This window comes from Molothrus ater, chromosome 8 (genome assembly GCF_012460135.2).
Source record: "Molothrus ater isolate BHLD 08-10-18 breed brown headed cowbird chromosome 8, BPBGC_Mater_1.1, whole genome shotgun sequence".
NCBI lineage: Eukaryota > Metazoa > Chordata > Aves > Passeriformes > Icteridae > Molothrus > Molothrus ater.
The window spans coordinates 2,160,593-2,176,738 of NC_050485.2; the positions used below are offsets into that span (position 1 = coordinate 2,160,593).

The window sequence follows — 16,146 nt, forward strand, 5'->3', positions numbered from 1 at the left end:
TCTCCTTCCGGCTGGTCCCTGCAGCCTCAGGGGATGAAGTTGCTCATAGAGCTTTTTCCTAGCCCAAAACGAGGAGTACATCACCAGTGAGAGCTTTCAAGGGGTCACCAAGCCTTACATCACCCACAGTGAGGATGGCAAGGGGTCACTGGTCCCTAAACAACCCAAGGTGAGGTTTGCAAAGGGATGCCAACCACCAAATGACCAAAGATGAGGTTTGCATGGGGTCAGCAACCCTTAAATGACTCCAGGTGAGCTTTGCAAGGGGACACCAACCATCAAATGACCAAAGATGAGGTTTGCACGGGGTCACCAAGCCTTAAATGACCCAAGGTGAGGTTTGCAAGGCGACACCAACCATCAAATAACAACCCTTAAATGACCCAAGATAAGGTTTGCAAGGGGACACCAACCATCAAATGACCACAGATGAGGTTTGCACGGGGTCAGCAACCCTTAAATGACTCCAGGTGAGCTTTGCAAGGGGACACCAACCATCAAATGACCAAAGATGAGGTTTGCATGAGGTCACTAATGCTTAAATGAACCCAGGGTGAGGTTTGCAAGGGGACACCAACCATCAAATAACAACCCTTAAATGACCCAAGATAAGGTTTGCAAGGGGACACCAACCATCAAATGACCACAGATGAGGTTTGCATGAGGTCACTAATGCTTAAATGACCCAAGGTGAGGTTTGCAAGGGGATACCAACCATCAAGTGACCAAAGATGAGTTTTTCATGGCAAAACCCTTAAATAACCCAAGGTGATGTTAGCAAGGGGATGCCAACCATCAAATGGCCAAAGATGAGGTTTGCACGGGGTCACCAAGCCTTAAATGACCCAAGGTAATGCTTGCAAGGGACACTGCACTGTCCCCACCTGCCTTGTGGTCAGAGCTGCCCCTGGGAGGATGGAAGGGGAGGATCTGGGTGCTCACCTCGCTCACGCTGACGTTGTAGCCAAAGGGGCTGTCAATGACAGGGGGGTTGTCATTGACATCCAGGATGTTCACCCGCAGAATGTGCTCCTTCCTCCGGGGGGGAACGCCGCCATCTGACGCTTGGATCTGCAGTCAGGGGTGGATTTCCGAGGGGAAAAGTGCTATTTTGAAGCTCACAGCTCCAAGCAAAACAGCCTCGGTGCTCAAACCATGGGGTGAGGGGGTGGTTTGGTGCTGACCCGTAGGGTGTAGTGATCCAGCAGCTCCCGGTCCAGCGGCCGTGCCACGAACACCTCGCCGTAGGTGCTGTTGGTGGTACGGATCTCGAAAGCACGGCCGATATTCCCCGATGTCAGAGAGAAAGTCACCTGGAACCATCACAGGGAAACAAAACCAGGGCAGGCAGGGTGATGCTGAGGAGGAGGAAGGGGAAGGAGACCCTACAAAAAGAAATCCAGCATCCCCCCAACTTTTGAAAAGGTCCAACGTAGTGGGAGTCACAGGTGTGCTGGGTTATTGCAGCCACCCCAAAGCAAACAGGGCCAACCCCCCTGGCAGCTCCCATGCTGCCAGCAATTTCTGTTATTAAGGGTGATAGGACCTCATTAATGCTTGTCTGCAGGGTAATGAAAATACCAAATGTCAGAGAGCTTCCTGCTCAGCCTGCCAAGGACTTTGCTGCTGGCCCCCACAGCGGGAGAGGCCACAGCTGGTTTTCAGATTGCAGGGCTGCTTTTGACACTTGTCCCACAGAGCTCTTTGCCCCAGACAGCCCAAGGACAATGCTTTACCTCTCCTGCTGCCTTGCCTGAGGACTCTTGGCACTCACTGCACAACACCCCCAAAACCTGGCCTTAATGACCAGAGTTTGCTCTCACAGGGATGCAGAGGGAAGGGGTTGGGAGGATGCTGGCAGGGGGATTTCTGTGTCAGTGAAACACCACACACAGCTTCAGAGAAGTTGGAAGGGATCATTGAGTCCATCTCCTGGCCCTGCACAGGAAAACCCCAGGAATCACACCACGTGTGTAAGAGCATCATCCAAATGTGTCCCTCCCTACCTGGCCATTGCTGCCTGCATCTGGATCTCGGGCCAGCACCAGGGCCACCCTCTTGCCTACGGCGCTGTCCTCGGCCACGCTGACAGACGAGTCAGAGGTGATGTCGAACTGGGGGCTGTTGTCATTCTCATCCAGGACTGTGATGGTCACCTGTGAGGGGGCACGGGGCTCAGGGTATGGACAGGAGCCAGACCCTTGCCCACCCTCTGGTTTTTATCCTCCAAATAGCCAGGCACAGAGCAGCTCGAGCTGCTGCAGGGTGACTCTTTCCTGCTAAACTTTTCACTAGCAGTGATTTCATCCATGCTCACAGCAGCAGGGTCAGGCAGGATTTGCTCTAAAGCTCAACGGGCACAAAGAAGGCAGAGCTGAGTGTGTTTAACTCAACCAGGGCAAGCTGGGTGTGGAGGAGACCTGAGCTCCCTCCTGGAAAAAGGCACATGAGCACGAGATGCTCGGAGGGGACCTGGCTACCTTAGCCACAGTTAGGCAGAGGAAATGCTCTCATCGAGTTTGCAATCCAAGTGCTGCAGGGCAACACAGAGATGAGAGAGGAAGAGCCTCTCTGTTCCCGGGGATTTATTTATGGGTGCCCCAAGCTCCCAGGTGCGGCCAGGCTGAATGCGACAACATCCCGGGAGGAAGCTGGGGAGAGAGCTGTGAGCCCTGGGGTGATTTACTTATTGTTGCTGCTGGATTCAAAACACAGAGCCAGGAGCAGGGAGAGCTCATTCAGCCACTGAGGCAGATCCGGCAGCTGCTGTCCCAAGCGCCGGATCAGGAGCCGGATCAGGGATCCTGCTCGGCAGCAGCAGAGGGGCTCACGGGGCTGCCTCACATCCTGGGGGTGGCAGGGAGGCTGGTGCTGGTGGGACATCCATCCCAGTCCTTCCTTGAGCTCAGTGTGCACCCTGGGAGGGATTCTGGTCTCCAGCAGGCTTACCTTCTGTTGGAGGAAAGCAGAGGGAGAAACAGAGAACACAAACAATGAGTAGTTAGCGAGGGATGAGGAAGTGTGGGTTAACCCTGCATCCTACCACAGCAGTGCCAGGGGTCATGGGTACCCCTCTGCAGCGATTTGGAGGCTACAGTGTTGGGACATCCCTTTGTTTTTCCTAGCTGAGGTTGGCATATCTGCCCCTCACCCTGGGAGAGGTTCAGACAAGAGCACGGTGCTGTGTGGAGAGCAGAGCCATCAGCACCCGTGGGCTGGTCCAGAACCCAGCAGAGAAATGCAAATCACCCCCTGCTTGGCTGCCTGTGAAACTGCTAAATATAACCCTCTGAAACACAAACCACCGTGGAGTATTTCAAGGGCCCTAAATTTACCTCCTTCAAAACTGTTTTAGCAGGTTTCCCCCCAAAACACGGTTCCTGGAAGCTGGAGTAGCTGGAGCAGAAAACTCAGCTAGGACAGGCTGTCCTGGGAAAGCGAGATGGGGAAGCTGGGAGAAGCTACTCACCACTGTGGAGTCAATCTTCGGTCCTCCATCATCAGCCACCACTGTCAAGGTGTAGAAATCCCCTTTCTCTCGGTCCACCTGGCCTTTGACCGTGATCACTCCCTGCCAAGCATGAGCAGCAGCTGTGCTGGCCACCAAAACCAAAGCTCACATTGCCCAAAAAAACCAGGAGGGACCGTGCTGTGGCTGCTTACCGTGATCCCATTGATTTTGAAGAGGGAGAGTGCCTGGGGGTTGGTGTTGGGGTCGAACTTGTAGGTGATCTGGTTGAGGTTGTCGATGGAGCGCGCCTGGACGCGGAGCACCTCGGAGCCCAGGGGGATGTTCTCCATGATCACGGCCTCGTAGCTGCTGTTGGAGAACTGCACGGCCTCGTCCAGCTCATTCAGCAGGCTGACGTACACGCTGCAGAAGCCCTGGTTGTGGGGGGGTGCTTGGTCCGTGGCAGAGACGTTCATCAGGTAGCTGGTTTTGGTCTCGTAGTCCAGGTACTCTATGGTGGTGATGAGCCCCGTGCTCTCGTCGATCTCGAACTTCCCTTCCGCGCCCGACACGATTCTGTAGCTCACCAGGCCCCCGTTCCCTGGGGAGGGAGCAGGATCTGGAGGTGCTGGCTGCACCAAGCACCCCGAGGAGGCAACACCACTGATACCACCTCCCTGCAGCAGAGCCCATCCCACGGGATTTCAGCCCAGCCAAGCCAGGACCTGTAGCAGACTCTATGGAATTGGCTAGGGCTCCATGGAGGGCTGAGACTTAACAGTAGGAATTGCTGAGTCATGATGAGATAGCAAAATAAGTTCCTATCTTCTGCCTCTCGGACCCCAGCTTATCTCTGTAACCCCATAGGTCACTTTCCCCTAACCCCTACTATTGGACAAGTTTGGATCCCTCTAAAAACCTATAGAAAAGGTTTCTATACCCTATAAAAAGGGTCTGTTTTAGCCCATTTGGCAGAAGAAGAGTCATTGTTGGAAGCCTTCACAGACCCCTCAATAAAACCATCGCTGTGGAACCACCAGGACGATTTCTTCTTCTCCTCTCTTATCTGCTTCTCCCTCTAGCCCACCAGGCACCTTAGCAAGCAAGCAAAGATCTGGAATGCTAAGAGCTGATAATCACTAAAGAGCTGAAATCCACTAAGCTTGCTAAGGTAGCCACGGCTACGAGCGGCCTGGGTATTCGGGCACTTGTCGCCAGCCGGGGTCTGTGTACAAATCACAAATGGGACAGGGGCTGCTGTGGAACGTGCCTTGAGCTGTTTGATTTTCCAGCATCACTCTCATTCCATGGTTATGACAATGGGAAGATGCCAGCAGCTCACATCCCAGGCAGCAGACCAAGAACTTAATGTTACAACTTACTTTATAAGTTTCTTGACCAATCACACAAAGCAAAAGCACATTGACAGTAATTCTATCCAATCACCATAAGCACACGTACCTTTGGTTAAAACAATGCTTGCTTATTTTGAATACCTACTTGTAAGCCTTAAAACACAACACACAGAGCTCGATTATTAAGCTTTAGCCTTCCTAATATCTTGCTAGATAAACTTTTCTGCACCTTAGGGAGTTATTCTAGACAAGTGTTAATACACAGACCATTGTTCTATTTGTCCTTGCTTTTCTACAGTTTAAATAATTTTTCTGCTGACCAATCTCATGGCTGCTGCTTGGCTCCAATCAGAGTTCTGCTGTCTCTGAGGCCTGCCTTTTGCAGCTTTCCCAAAACCCTCTGATTTTGTAGATTCTCACACCCTGCAAAAAACAGGATTCAGACACTCTGTCCCCAGGAGGGGCTGGGCTATCCGGCCCGTGCTGCCTTGCTCAGGGGCAATGCCAGCTCTGTGGGCAGAGGGGCCATAAGGATCCGTGTGGTGGCTGATCTCACTGCCCTCCCCACACTGGGTGTTTCCCACCCGCCCTTCCCACCTGTGTCTCGGTCGGTGGCCCGGACCACTGCCACCGAGGTGCCGATGCCCGCCGTCTCCCGCAGCCCCAGGCGGTTGTACTGGCGCTGGGTGAACACCGGCACCTCGTCGTTGACGTCCTCCACGTACACGATCACCTGGGAAGCCACGGAGAAACCACACATGAACTGGGTGAGATTGGAGAACCAACCCTTGGTGGTGCTCATCGAGAAACATTTCAGAGTTGAAAGCCAGGCTGGACAGGGCTCAGAGCAACCTGGGCTAGTGGAGGTGTCCCTGACAATGGTAGAGGGGTTGGAACTAAGGGGGATTGAAGGTCCCTTCCAACTCAACCCGTTCCATGATCCTGTGATAACCTCTTGTTGAAAATTGCAATGCAAGATGTTTTTCATTCCCATCTGTATGGCAGATTATCTTTGTCAAGTGGGCAGTTTGCCTGATCTCTCTCTTTGAGTGACCACATTCACACCTCCCTGGGAGGGGACATCTGCTGATAACAGCTATTGAATGTCCCTGCATGGCTGATAAGAACTGTAACATCCCATTGGGAGATGCTCTGCCCAGAGGGAGGAGCCAAGCATTGCTACCCAGATAGAATCCAGAGGTTTTGAGACACCAGCACGGCTTTCTCCACGGGATTCCCCAGAGGAACAGCAGCTGTCTCTCCTTCCCCTGGATCTTCAGAGGAAGAACTCATCCTTCTCTACAGGACCCCCTGCTCCAGCAGAACCACCCCTGACACTGCAGGAGGGCTGCAGCCACATTTCCAATGGGATTGCCACCAACACCCTGACCCACAGGGTGTCAGGTTGGGTTCTGACTCTGTCAGTGTTGTTCTAGTGTACTGCATTGTTTATTTTATCCTTTTATTTTTCCCCTTTCCCTGTGAAAGAACTGTTATTTCCTGTTCCCATATTTTTGCCTGAGAGCCCCTTAATTTAAAATTTATAACAATTCAGAGGGGTGGGGAGGGTTCACATTCTCCAGTTCAGGGGAGGCTCCTGCCTTCCTTAGCAGACTCCTGGCTTTCCAAACCAAGACACCTCTTCTACAAACACAACGGGTTGGAGAATGAACACAAAGGGTTTAACATCACAGATTTAAACCTGTGATGTTTAAATCTGACTTAAACCTTTAGATCCTGTGGTGAGTCAGCCTTTCCCTGCTAGGGAGGAGGCACACTGGGTACATCAATTCCTCCATCCTCTGGGATCCCCTGATCAGACCCCTGGAGACCTTGCAACAGAGAGACTCGCTGGGAAATTTTTGCTCCAAGTTCAGTGCTGTTTCCCCAGGGAACACATTTCCTTCTCCTGGTTTTCTGCTTGCTGCTGGTGCTGGGGGCACTTCACACTCAGCCAGAGCCCACCCCAGCAGTGGGTCTAAAAATAGATGGAGGGCTGGGTTTGTGGGAGCCGTGGGAAGCGGCTGTGCTGCAGCTGAAGACTGTCACCACTGGCTCCTGGATAATTTAAATAGTGCCTGGCCAGGACACAGAGTTTTCAGCATGCTGAGGCTCAGCTTCTCTTCCCAACAGCAGAGCTGCATCTCACCGAGCGAGCAGGGCTCCCTCCGAGTGACTGGTGCACCCCTCAGCAGCACCGAAACACCACAGGAAAAAAGAAAAATCAAACCACTCCCCACCCACAAGCTCTTCTCTAGCCATGAGCAGCCCCCAGAGACATGCCACGCCAGATCTTTCCAATTTCCTGTCCAGCTGCTGGAAAGGACCAAGCGTGCGAGCGTTTTGCGCAATCGGCTGTGCGAGCTCCTCACCCGCACGGAGCTCCTCATGGGCCCCTGCTCCGTGTTGTAGGCCTCCACCTCCAGCACGTGGGAGGAGTTCTGCTCCCTGTCCAGGTGCCGCACCCCTCGCATCACCAGCCCCGTGCTGGGGTTGATGCGGAAGTGGTTGTGCTCGTTTCCTGGAAATGGGGAAAAAACGACAGGGATGTTGCCCACTGCCTCCACACCCATCCTGGTGATGCACTGAGCCCTCCCTGGGAGGCTCTTTTGGAGGGAGATTATTGAGCAAAACTTCAACTTCTGGCTACATCAGATTCAGCTGCATCAGCATTTGGCCCTGGGTCAGGCCAGGAGGAGCTACAGAATGGCATCAAATAAGAAAAATGTGGATGTGTTGGAGTGAGCCCACAGGAGGCCACAAAGATGCTCTGAGGGCTGGAGCAGCTCTGCTCTGGATCCAGGCTGGAGAAGAGAGAAGGCTCTGGGGAGACCTTAGAGCCCCTTCCAGTGCCTAAAGGGACTCCAAGAGAACTGGAGAGGAACCTGGGACAAGGGCCTGGAGTGACAGGACCAGTGGGAATGGCTTCAGACTGAATGAAGGCAGGGATAGATGGGATATTGGAATGATATCCTTCCCTGTGAGGGTGGGGAGGCCCCGGCACAGGCTGCCCAGAGGAGTTGTGGCTGCTCCATCCCTGGAAGTGTCCAAGGCCATGGAGCACACCGGGGTAGTAGTGGAAGGTGTCCCTGCCCATGGCAGGGGGTTGGAATGAGGTGAACTTTAAGGTCCCTTACCCCCCAAACCATTATGGGATTTTAGGATTCTATCTAGCTGTCCATCCATGACAAAGCATTCCCCAGCAATGAGCCCTAAAGCTCAATTTTGCTTAGGGCTGGGAGGAATGGTTCTGTGGGCTCCAAAGTGCAAAAGGATGGTGAGCTCAGCCTCCTGAGGCTGGGTAGAGCCTTGGACAAACTCCCTGATGCAGGAAGGGGCACCTGGACTCACCCTTGACAATCCTGTACCACACTCTCCCGTTAATGCCTTCGTCCGCATCCGTGGCTTTCACCTTCATGAGAAAAGCAGAGGAGCAGAAGTCAAGGGCAGAGAATTCCAGACTGGGATGAGTCCTCCTACCTTGCCAAAGCTGGATATCCTTCTCCTCCACCTGAGCTGGGGAGCTTACCAAATACAAAGCAAAGTTAAGTTACCCGGCCCTCGTCATTGGGCAGCAGGGACAGTGGGCTCAGGAGCCCTTGGCTGCTGGATTGGAGCCTCAGGACCACCTCACAAATCCCACAGCTCTGTGTGCTGGAGGAGATGCCTCCATCAATCCTACCCTGCATTCCAATGCTTGTCCCAGTGGCAGGGATGGAGCTTTACTGGGATGATTTGAGCTGGGCAGGGGGAGCTGCTCCTGTGCCTGGTGGGCGCACAGCCCATGGCATCCTGGTGAATCACCCAAGCAGCAGCACGTGGAAAAACTGCCAAAGGCAACATGAATGCAACCAGCCCAGAGCATCCCTGTGAGCCCCTGAGCAGGGTGGAGCAGCCCCAGGCTCTGGGGCACGGCAGGGAGCGGGTCTGCCATCCGCCCCGGGAAAACCAAGGCACGGCTCCCCTCTGGTGTCACCGAACAAGACTGCAGTGCTCTCCCCAAACCCCAGCCAGCAGCCAGCAGCTGGGAAGCGGGACCTGGCAGTGAGCAGCAGGGCCAGGGCTCCCAGTCCAGCTGGCATCGACTCTTTGCATCTTTTCTTGGCAAAACCCACTCCCCACAGAGCACCCACAGCTCGACTGCAGCGTGGCTGCCCACAAATCACCAGGGGCAGGATGCAGGGAATGCCTGAGCCTTTATTATCTCCCTGCTTCCCTCTGCCAGGCATCTTCTGCCTCATCTCACAATACTACCCAGCAGTTTCTTTTTCCCAGGAAGGTTTGCATCCAGATTTATGCAGGGAAGAGGAAAGGTTGCTGCAAAGGGTGCACATGCAGTGGGAACAGCGAGGGCTTTCACCCCCAGCCCCACACAGCTTGCAGGAGTCAGAGATGCTCCTCTGAAATGTGGTTTTGAGGTACCTTGAATTGCTCTTGTTCCCTTCCACCAAGCCCCCCTGTATCAGCAGAAAACTTGGAAAATACTGACCTCTATCTGGATTTCTCATCCCTGTGCCCACACATTGTGAAAAATGTGTATTTTATGATTGGCTTTTCTGCAAATATTCAAATGAATATTATATGGGTTGTGTTAGAAAGTGATGCTGTATTAATTCTCTTAAGTAGTGTGTTAAATATAGTTTTAGGTTATAAAAATGTTAAAATAGAAACTGTGCTATGTAGGATATTTTTTTTGTAAAGAAAGGACTTGCACTGAGATAGCAGCCATAGGACACCTGAATCTTTCAGAGAAAGAGAATTTATTGCCTCCTTATCAGAAGAAACGAACTTCTTCCTGCCTCGAAGGCGCTGTCAGGATTCAGAGGAAGAAGCTGACACTGCCCAGACAGAATCCTGTGTTTGAATGGAATTTATGCATCATGGATGAGGTGTATGAATATGCAACAGGCTGTTGTTTTTAAGGGTTAATCCTCTGTTAACGTGGGTCCTTTTTCGGGCTTATTTTGCCCAGAAAAGGTACCTGGACTGTCTGTAACTCTTTGTATTTATTGTCTCATATTGTCCTAATTCAATTTGTCCAAATTATTATTACTCTAATTATATTACTATTTTTAAAACAATTTTATTACTATTAAACTTTTAAACTTTTAAAAACAAGTGATTGACGTTTTTCACACACATGCTCTTTCCTCTGTCCCAGACCAGTTTATACCTCGCTTGTGGATTATTCCATATTCCACCAAGAACTTCCTTTCACAGGGGGGAGTTCTCCCTCCCAAAGCAGCACTTTCACCTGCTGGGCTCCCTGAGGCAGAGCTGGGCTGTCTCCTGTCCCATGGGATGGGATGGGATGGGATGGGATGGGATGGGATGGGATGGGATGGGATGGGATGGGATGGGCCCCACAACAGCAGGCAAGCGATGCCCAGGCAGAGCAGCTGCCTTGGCATGGCACAGGGAAAAGCTATCATGTAGCCAGAGCAGGGAAAACAAAGCGATGGGAGGCAAAACTTTTCAGCTTTTTGTGCCACTCCTTGCCCCACTGTGCCCAGGAGAGTGCATTTCAGGATGAGCCACCTGCACCTTGCAAACAGCCCTTGGGCCATCCTCTTCCCAGCTCACCCCGAGCCTGAAGCTCTGCTACATAAACTAGGGGACATGGGTCAGCCCAGGCATTTGTTTTTTATTAAAATCAGGAGTTTTCATTAAATCAAGGCATGCTCCTGCCAGCCTGCAGCCTGAGGAAAGCTTGGCTGCTGCTGGTTTGACCTGCTGAGGTCCCAAAGGAAAGGTGGTACTTTAACAAACTGTCCCAAGCTTGGAAAAGCAGTGGCACTGCAGGGCAAGCAGTGGGAGAAAAGCTCTTTGTGCTGCAGGTGGAAAGCACCTGGTGCAGCCAAGCTGAGCTCCAGCCTCTTTTATCCCTCTGCTGCAGAGCAGGCTGCAGGCACAGCCAGCCTGTCACAGCCCTGGGGGGAAAGGGGTCAGAAAAGGATGAGCAGGGGCAATAAAAAATGGGAAAAAAGTTGATTTTCTGGGAAAATGGGGAACAGGCATGTGGAGAGCAGGTGTCAGCCCTCCTACCACGGGGGCTCAGCCACCGACTGCACCATTCACTCATCCTACAGGGACAAATCCCGTGGAAACGCATGCCAGGGGGCTCGGCCCCAGCGGGACACAGCTCCGGGGCACTGCAGCGCCGGGAAGGGGCTCAGGCCCCGTGGCTTTGCTGGCTCCGGCTGTCCCCACCCGGCTGCCACCTCTGTCCCACCCTCCCCAAAGGGAGGAGGGGGCTGGCAGCCGGCGGAGCGCGGTGGGAGCGGCGGCAAAGCACCGGAGCGCGGGAGGCAGAGCTGCTGAGAGGTAGGGAGCCCAAACCCCCTCGGCAAAGCCATTGCCAGCTCCTTAGGTCACCCCCAGGGCTGAGACAGACCCCTGGCTGCAGAGATGCTGCCCTGAAAAAGCGCTGAAAATGGGTGGGGATGCAAAGTTTGGGGTGGGAATGGAGTTAGGCATCCCTGCTCCTGGGGAAAATGGTGAAAATGGGTGGGGATGCAAAATTTGGGGTGGGAATGGGGTCAGGCATCCCTCCTCCTGGGGAAAACGCTGAAAATGGGTGGGGATGCAAAATTTGGGGTGGGAATGGGGTCAGGCATTCCTCCTCCTGGGGAAAATGGTGAAAATGGGTGGGAAAGGAAAGTTTGGGGTGGGAATGGGGTCAGGGATCCCTCCTTCTGGGGAAAACGCTGAAAATGGGTGGGGATGCAAAATTTGGGGTGGAAATGGGGTCAGGCATCCCTCCTTCTGGGGAAAGAGCTGAAAATGGGTGGGGATGCAAAATTTGGGATGGGCATGGGGTCAGGCATCCCTCCTTCTGGGGAAAATGGTGAAAATGGGTGGGGATGGAAAGTTTGGGGTGAGCATGGGGTGAGGCATCCCTCCTTCTGGGAAAAGTGGTGAAAAAGGGTAGGGATGCAAAATTTGTGGTGGGAATGGGGTCAGGCATCCCTCCTTCTGGGGAAAGAGCTGAAAATGGGTGGGGATGCAAAATTTGGGGTGGGAATGGGGTCAGGCATCCCTCCTTCTGGGGAAAACACTGGAAATGGGTGGAGAGGGAAAGTTTGGGGTGGAAATGGGGTCAGGCATCTTTCCTCCCTTCCCAGCCCCGGTGATGGGAGACGGGAAAGGTCCTGTGGAGGCAGCTGTGCCATTTACCAGCGGGGCTGATGGGGAGCAGCATCACTCACAGCCCTGGGAACAGAACCAGGAGGGTCAGGTTGGTCCTGCCCAGCATCACCTCCTCCTTTTCCACCTCCGTGGAAAGATTTAGTGCACTGGGAAAAGTTGGGGAGCTCCAGGAAAAGTGTTGCTAAGCAAGCTGGGGAAGGGAATGAGAGCTGCTTTTCATGGGAGCTGTGCCTGAACACAGGCTTTTCTTTGCAGGAGTTTGAGGAAAGGGAGGGAGAGCAGATGGAAAAACTGCCAAACCAGGCAGCTGGGCCAGGCCAGGGAGCAGTGCCTGGTGCTGGGCAGAAGAACCCTCTGTGCTGCTCAGGCATGAGAATCATTCTTTTTTCCTACCTTTCCACCTTTCTTGGGGGTATTTTAACTTTTATCTTTATCTGGCATTTTATCTTTTCTCTTTTTTCCCCTCTGATCCTCATCTGCCTCGTGGCCAGTGCTGGAGCCTGAGTGCTCACAGGGATGTGTCACATTTGGAGCTGATCAGGCAGGGATGAACCTCTGGGGAGGATTTCCAGGACAGGAAAATCTCTTTTAACCCAGCAGGATGAAGAATATGGAGCCTGGGTGGGACAGTGATGCTGAGAACTGGCAATGCCATGAAAGCTCTGCCAACTGAGCTGGGTGTGAGGAGAACCAGGGCATGGCTTTTTTTCTGGTTTTTCCCAGAAAAAGCCTGGGAAAACACCAGTGTGATCCCTCCTGATGGGTTTCTATGGAACACTGTCAAGTGAATTTAAAAGACAAACTCTGCAGCCACAAGCAAGGGAGCAAAACCAGCCTGAAGGAATGAAAGAGCCTGAAGGAATGGCCCACGCCTCCTGGCTGGCTCTCAAGGAACAATGCAAGGTCACCACCTGCAGCTGGTAAATGCCAGCTTTAAGGTAGCCCTGGAAACCTTGCTTCAGGCTGCCTGTGGTGTGGGAGACTCTGCAGCCCTGCCTGGGCAGCACAGAGGAGCCTGTCCCTGGAGCAGAGGGTCCTTGGGATTGCTGCTCTGTTCCCAAAGCTGAGGGGAAGGAACAGAGCTGGTTATGGATTAAAAAAATGCATTTGGGGTGAAGAGAGGTGAAAACATCAGTGTGGAGGAGGTGAGCAGAGCTCCATCCTGGAACTGTCTGCAATGCACACAGGGATTCACCCTCTCAAACAATGACCCACTGGATTTTGCATTTCCCATTTTCCAGGCACAGACCTGGCCCTGACCCATTGGATTTTGCATTTCCCATTTTCCAGGCACAGACCTGGCCCTGACCCATTGGATTTTGCATTTCCCATCTTCCAGGCACAGACCTGGCCCTGACCCATTGGTTTTTGCATTTCCCATTCTCCAGGCACAGACCTGGCCCTGACCCTTTGGATTTTGCATTTCCCATTTTCCAGGCACAGACCTGGCCCTGACCCTTTGGATTTTGCATTTCCCATTTTCCAGGCACAGACCTGGCCCTGACCCTTTGGATTTTGCATTTCCCATTTTCCAGGCACAGACCTGGCCCTGACCCATTGGATTTTGCATTTCCCATTTTCCAGGCACAGATCTGGCTCTGCCCCATGGAAACAGCACCATCTCCCCGAAGACCCCCAAGCTCTGAGCAGGCTGATACACCCTGAGTGATGAAAACCATGCCACTGATGGCTTCTCTCCACTTTTTGGAGTGTTTTATGGTGAGTGTTTGGCTGCTGCCTTGCACACACCTGTGTCACTCTGCCAGAGCAGCCCCTGCAGCCCTGCCTTTCCCCTCCTGAGATCTTGGTTTTAAATTGGCTCAATCCAAATCCCAGTTTACCAGGAGGTTGCCCAGCCACAGAGCAGTCAGACAGCTCTCCCACACCTCCACAGGAAAGGATAATAAATGATAATAAAGCTTTACCTCCAGCACACAGGGCATTGCACAAACAGGATTTCCCCAGCCCTCATCTCCCTCTGGAGAGATGCCAGCCTCTGGCACAGCCTGTCTGGGGCTGGGGGTGGGCATGTGAGCAAAGAAAAGGTGCAAAATGCTCTTGGGAGGATCTGACCTGCTGGGGAAAGGAGAGGACAGTCTCCACCAGGTGTTAGGCAAGAGCTGTCCCTGCCAGCACGTTGGGAGGCTGGTTTGTATCACCTGTGACATGTCTGAGCCTGAAAGCAGGTCAGCAAAATGCCTGGCATGAGGATTTTTGGCATGAGTAGGGTGAGGGTGTTACTCTTCACCCTTGCAAAGTAATAAAGACAGTGCTAGCACATACCACAGCTTGATGGGGACTTATCAGGCTAAACCAAGTGACCAATTTCTTTGGGAGAATAATCACAAAAACCCCAAGTGACAGCTAATTCAACAAACCCACATTTCTGGGAAACAGAGGAGAACCAAACCTCAGCAACTCAGGGGGAGGATTTTGAGCTTTCTGTAGTACATGGATATTTATCTCTTCCAGAAAATCTTCATGCAATGTGTGTGTGCTCCCTGAAAGTGTCCTCCCAGAGGCCATAAATAGTGGTAGATTTCTTTGCCAGGTGGTTTTGCACCCAGATCAGGGTGGTGCTTTGCAAGTGTAAACCCCACCTCTGTGGCGTGTTGGACACCCCCTGTCACCCCCTGTGCCACTGAAAACATGGCTGGGAGAATCCTGGACATCAAGGCATGACAAGAATCCATCAGTTTCACCAGAGGGTGGCTGTCTGTCCAGCTTCCACCTGCTAATCACCTGTGCCACTGCTCTGTGTCACCTTGCAGGGAAGATGAGCTCTGGCAATGGGACGTCTCCCACCCCACCTCTCCATGGGCTTCTGGAGCCAGTGCCACCCAGTGCCACCTCCCCTGAGGGGACAGACTGGCTGCCCATCATCGTTGGGCTCGTCTGCATCTTCCTGGTGCTGGCCACCCTCCTGACCTTTGTCACCCTCTGTCACCCTCCGGCGCTGGGCCGGTCCCTCTGGGGCCCCCAGGAGTGGCTGCCCCAGCACCCCATGGATGCCAGCCAGCCCCAGCTGAGGCTCTGGAAGCCTCTGGGCTCCCTGAGGGGCTCCATCAGCAGCTTCAGGAGGAGCCAGATGGTCTCTCAGAGCCCCCTGGCCTGTCCCAGGAGCTTCTCCAGCAGCCAGGACTGGGACATCATGGAGTCCACCAAAATGTGATCTTGCCCTGCTCCTCCTTCCCAAGCTTTTGGCTCCTTTCTCAAGCACCCCTTGGTATCCTGAGTAGAGACCCTTTGAGCAGCTCATTTCCAGGCTCTGTGACAGGAGATTTTGCAATGTCAGGTTCTCAAATGCTTTCCAGGTTACTGCTTCCTGCCAGGGAAGGTGAAGGCATCCAAACTACACCCACACACAGCTACCACCGGGCAGTCCAAAAACAAAAATCCTGCTGCTTCATTTCTTTTGGAAAACATTGTGCAAGTTGTGCTGCACCTGAACAAACAGCCTGGAAGAGACTGGGAGCAACCTGGCTGCCTGAAGAGAGGCAAACCTGCTCCACAGACAGCAATCCTTAGTGGAGTTATCCTCTGGAGCAGGTGGAGGGAGGCTCTGCCCCCATGTGCTGCCTGGTCCCTGTCACCCCCCTCCATCCCTAGTGGGCTCTGGGTTGCTGTGGTCAATTCATTCCCATTCCTGCTCTCTGGCCCTGCTCTGCCTGGTTTTGGGAGAAAGGGATGGGAAACATCGACAAACTCTCTCCTGGGGATGTGGGGACGCATTGAAGGGAGAGACCTTCTGTACAAATGGTTCACGCTGAAGATGTGAATTAAACTGAAGCTGGCTGATGGCTCATTTCTGTTTCTCTTCCATGCTGTTCTGTGGAAAAACAACTTCCCCCAGTTACTTCCTCTCTTTTGCCATGGACTTCCAAGGGCATCCCCCTTTTTGGGAAGCAGGTTCTAAGAACAGGCACTTTGCTGCCAGTCAGACTCGAGTTCCCTCCCTTCCTCCAATTTGCCAAACTGGCTCAATTTTCGGAGTCCTGTGCAGGGACACACCTCCATCCTGGGACTGCAGACTGGTGCTGATCCCAGAGCAGCAGGTCCACCAGGTGATGAGGAGCCACAGGATCCCTTGGGGACTGGCTGCCTGGAGCAGGCACAGGGCTCCCAGCAAACCTTTTGTGGCAGGAGGCAAAAGGCTCCTTTCTTCTCTGCCGGTGACTCACACAGCCAAGG

The 16,146-nt window shown here is 53.2% G+C and overlaps 2 protein-coding genes across 2 annotated transcripts in view; one reads left to right on the top strand and one right to left on the bottom strand.

The window, feature by feature from the left end:
- CDH23 (cadherin related 23) overlaps positions 1-16,146 on the bottom strand; it is a 122,717-nt gene that overhangs the window by 38,818 nt on the left and 67,753 nt on the right. Inside the window, 9 exon segments of the mRNA XM_054515590.1 lie at positions 943-1,071; positions 1,185-1,313; positions 2,007-2,156; positions 2,950-2,952; positions 3,470-3,571; positions 3,664-4,052; positions 5,404-5,539; positions 7,179-7,327; positions 8,158-8,218. Of these exon segments, the coding sequence (XP_054371565.1) occupies positions 943-1,071; positions 1,185-1,313; positions 2,007-2,156; positions 2,950-2,952; positions 3,470-3,571; positions 3,664-4,052; positions 5,404-5,539; positions 7,179-7,327; positions 8,158-8,218 (1,248 nt within the window).
- On the top strand, positions 10,857-15,760 carry C8H10orf105 (chromosome 8 C10orf105 homolog). The gene is made up of 2 exons (XM_036385524.2): positions 10,857-11,130; positions 14,727-15,760. Exons 1-2 carry the CDS (start codon positions 10,917-10,919, stop codon positions 15,125-15,127), a joined length of 615 nt encoding a protein of 204 aa, XP_036241417.1. The 5' UTR covers positions 10,857-10,916; the 3' UTR covers positions 15,128-15,760.